The 3,337-nt window shown below is 43.3% G+C and overlaps 1 protein-coding gene across 1 annotated transcript; it reads right to left on the bottom strand.

Annotated features, from left to right (window-relative positions):
• Positions 1-1,102: 1,102 nt before the first annotated feature.
• On the bottom strand, positions 1,103-2,062 carry LOC117349784 (olfactory receptor 5V1-like). The gene has a single exon (XM_033923378.1). It carries the CDS (start codon positions 2,060-2,062, stop codon positions 1,103-1,105), a length of 960 nt encoding a protein of 319 aa, XP_033779269.1.
• Between the last annotated feature and the right edge of the window lie 1,275 nt (positions 2,063-3,337).

Below are 3,337 nucleotides of genomic sequence, written 5' to 3'. Positions count from 1 at the left end.
CATGCATGTTATCACCAGAGTGGACTGACTTTGGATCACATCCTGTGTATCTTCCAAAAATTCAGTCAAATTTACCTCTGGTGTGGCCAGATGGTCCACCTCCTGGGCAAATTCTATTTTTTTTGGAGGAATATAATAATAATTATTTATTGGAAATTTCTCCGCATTGGCCATTCCCAGTACTTCTTTAAAAAACTTCCTTAACAAGATTTCAGGTGACAATAAATGAGTTACTGGAAAATTGACTAAGCGGAGATTTTTTGCTCTATTCATATATTTTTGAATGTATCACTGTAGAATCTTTAACAGCAGATACCGAGACAGCTTGTAAATTATTACATTGAGTTTCTACAATATTTAATCGTTTGTCCAAGCAACCTAAGTTAGAGTCCACATTTTCTAATTTTGAAGAAACAGACTGAGAAAAATCCCCCATTTGTTTCATCATTGTCCTGAGACACTACTTATGATTTTAAAGAGTTTGAGGCTTGTGCAGATGAGGACGGAGCTTAGGCATTGGTGGAATGAGGCATTATGACATCACAATCTGAGCTCTAGAATGTTGCTGCTTATGATTCTAAAGGGATTGAGGCTTGTGCAGATGAGGACGGAGCTTAGGCATTGGTGGAATGAGGCATTATGACATCACAATCTGAGCTCTAGAATGTGTCTACTTATGATTTTAAAGCGTTTGAGGCTTGTGCAGATGAGGACGGAGCTTAGGCATTGGTGGAATGAGGCATTATGACATCACAACCTGAGCTCTAGAATGTTTCTACTTATGATTTTAAAGCGTTTGAGGCTTGTGCAGATGAGGACAGAGCTCAGGCATTGGTGGAATGAGGCATTATGACATCACAATCTGAGCTCTAGAATGTGGCTATTTATGATTTTAAAGGGTTTGAGGCTTGTGCAGATGAGGACGGAGCTTGCAGGGATGGGGCAGGGACAGGAAAAGAACTTGCGGGTCCTGGACAGGAAAATGAATTCCTGCAGAGATGGGGGAAAAAATTTGTCCCCGCGTCATTCTCTCCATTGAACCTTTTTAAGCCAAGAGGTTCACTAATGTTCTTGGCTAAAACAGCTATCTTGCAAAAAGAATTCACTGGCTCCCACATGCACACTTCCTGCTCAGGATTTTTTTCAAGGCCATTTTTAACTCTTTGCTTCTTAAGCTGTAAATTAGGGGATTTAATAGCGGGAGAGTTATTATATACATTGCAGTAGACAGTTTGTTTGATTTTACGGACTCCTTTGACTCGGGCTGCATGTAGACTCCTATAATAGTCCCATACAAGAGAATGATGACCGTAAGGTGGGAAGAGCAGGTGGAGAAGGCTTTGCTTTTCCCCTCTGCGGAACGGATTTTCAGGATGGTGGAGATGATAAACACATAGGAGGTTAGGGTCAGGAGAAACGGGGTGAAGGCTACAAACACAGACTCTGCAAACGTCATTGTGTCAATGACAGAAGTGTCCGAGCAAGAAAGCTTCAGGAGCGCTTTGATTTCGCAGAAAAAGTGATTGATCACGTTAGAGCCACAGAAAGAAAACTGGGCTATAACGACGGTGTGCGGCAACGACTCCACGAAACCCGTTGCCCACGAGACCGCTGCCAGAAGAGCGCAGGCTCGCTTATTCATTATGCTCGCGTAGCGCAGGGGATTGCAAACGGCGACGTAGCGGTCGAACGCCATGGCGGTGAGAAGCGTAAATTCCGTACTGATGCAGACCATGTAGCCGCACATCTGCAGAATGCATCCTCCGAAAGACGTGCGCTCGCTGTTGGTCAGAAGGATGGACAGCAACTTTGGGATGGTGCAGGTCAAAGAGCAAATATCCAGGGCGGACAGGTTGGCAAGGAAGAAATACATGGGGTTGTGCAGGTGTCGATCGGCGCAAACTATACAGATAACGATGAGGTTCCCCGAAACAGCTGTCAGGTAGAGAACGGAGAAAAGAGCGAAGAGGTGGAGCTGCAGCTCTGGGAATTCGTTGAATCCAAGAATCAGGAATTCTGTTATGCCGGTGCGATTTCCTGCTTTCGTGCGCGCAGGGTCCATGGGAGCTGAAAGAAGAGATAGGAAATGATAAGGTTTAGGTCTCAATATTTAAAAGTGCTTCTGCAGTCTATAGCGGTGGTTCCACCCCCCTGTCCTGGAGGACCACCAACCAGTCAGGTTTCTAGAATAGCTCTAATGAATATGCACGGGGCAGATCTGCATGCCTGCCACCTCCACGATATGCAAATCTCTCCTACGCACATTCATTAGGGCCGTCCCGAAAACCTGACTGCTTTTTGGTTTTTTGTTTTTATTTTATTTGCAACCCGCCTTTCCCAAAAAGAAGGAACATTGGAATCTAACTCTTCTTTAGACCAAAATATTCAAAGAGAAATAGAAATTAAAGGGAGAAAATTATAACAATACAATTCAAGGAAACGACTATTATGCGGCTAAAACCCCTCATTATGGAGTTTTCATCCCACCACTGGTTAACCCATTGAGGTCCAAAAAAAAGATCTTCGATGACCAGGAATAAAGAAAACATCTTTTAAACCCAAATATTACAATTTACAAGGGTAGGCTAACATAAAAGTGGCACCCAGCTTCTTTGTTTCATCTCTCATAACAAGAAACTGTCTTCGCCTGTCCCGTGTGATTTTGGTTACATCGAGATATAACCATAAACGTCGACCGCAAAAAAAAATAAAAATCTGAATACCGGCACACTCGAGTGCACATACGTAGGTAAATGCCACCACGTACTAAATTCAGGAAATAGCATCCACATTTGAGCACCGTCTATCTTTTTTAAAAAAAAAAAAACGAACCCCCTAGTCAGTATTTCATGCATGCAGTGCGGGAATGTTGACCTTTGGAAAACTTTAGTTTGACAACAGCAGGGTTTAAAAAAAAAAGAGTTGACCACAACAGATTCAAACTGAAATGCAAGCAACGAGGTGGCATTTCCAAGAGAACTAGTTCTATAATTTAGGGGTCCTTTTACTAAGGCGCGCTAATCTCTAGCGCGTGCTAAATCGATTAGCACGCACGCACCTTAGGGCTCCTTTTACTGCGTTTTTAGCGCATGCAGGATTTTAGTGCGCGCTAAACCCGCGCTACGCTTCTGGTACTAACGCCAGCTCAATGCTGGCATTAAGGTGTAGCGCGTGCGGCAATGTAGCACGCCCTATTCTGCACGTTAAGGCCCTAACGCACCTTTGTAAAAGGACCCCCTAGAAATGAATCTTTCTCAATGGTATTTTGGTTCTTAGCGTCACCAGGAAAATATCTTACCCTTAATTGAGATCTGAAGATGGCTTTGTTTAAATAATG

This window comes from Geotrypetes seraphini, chromosome 16, assembly GCF_902459505.1.
Source record: "Geotrypetes seraphini chromosome 16, aGeoSer1.1, whole genome shotgun sequence".
Taxonomy (NCBI): Eukaryota; Metazoa; Chordata; class Amphibia; order Gymnophiona; family Dermophiidae; genus Geotrypetes; species Geotrypetes seraphini.
This window is presented reverse-complemented; position numbering and strand designations above follow the sequence as displayed.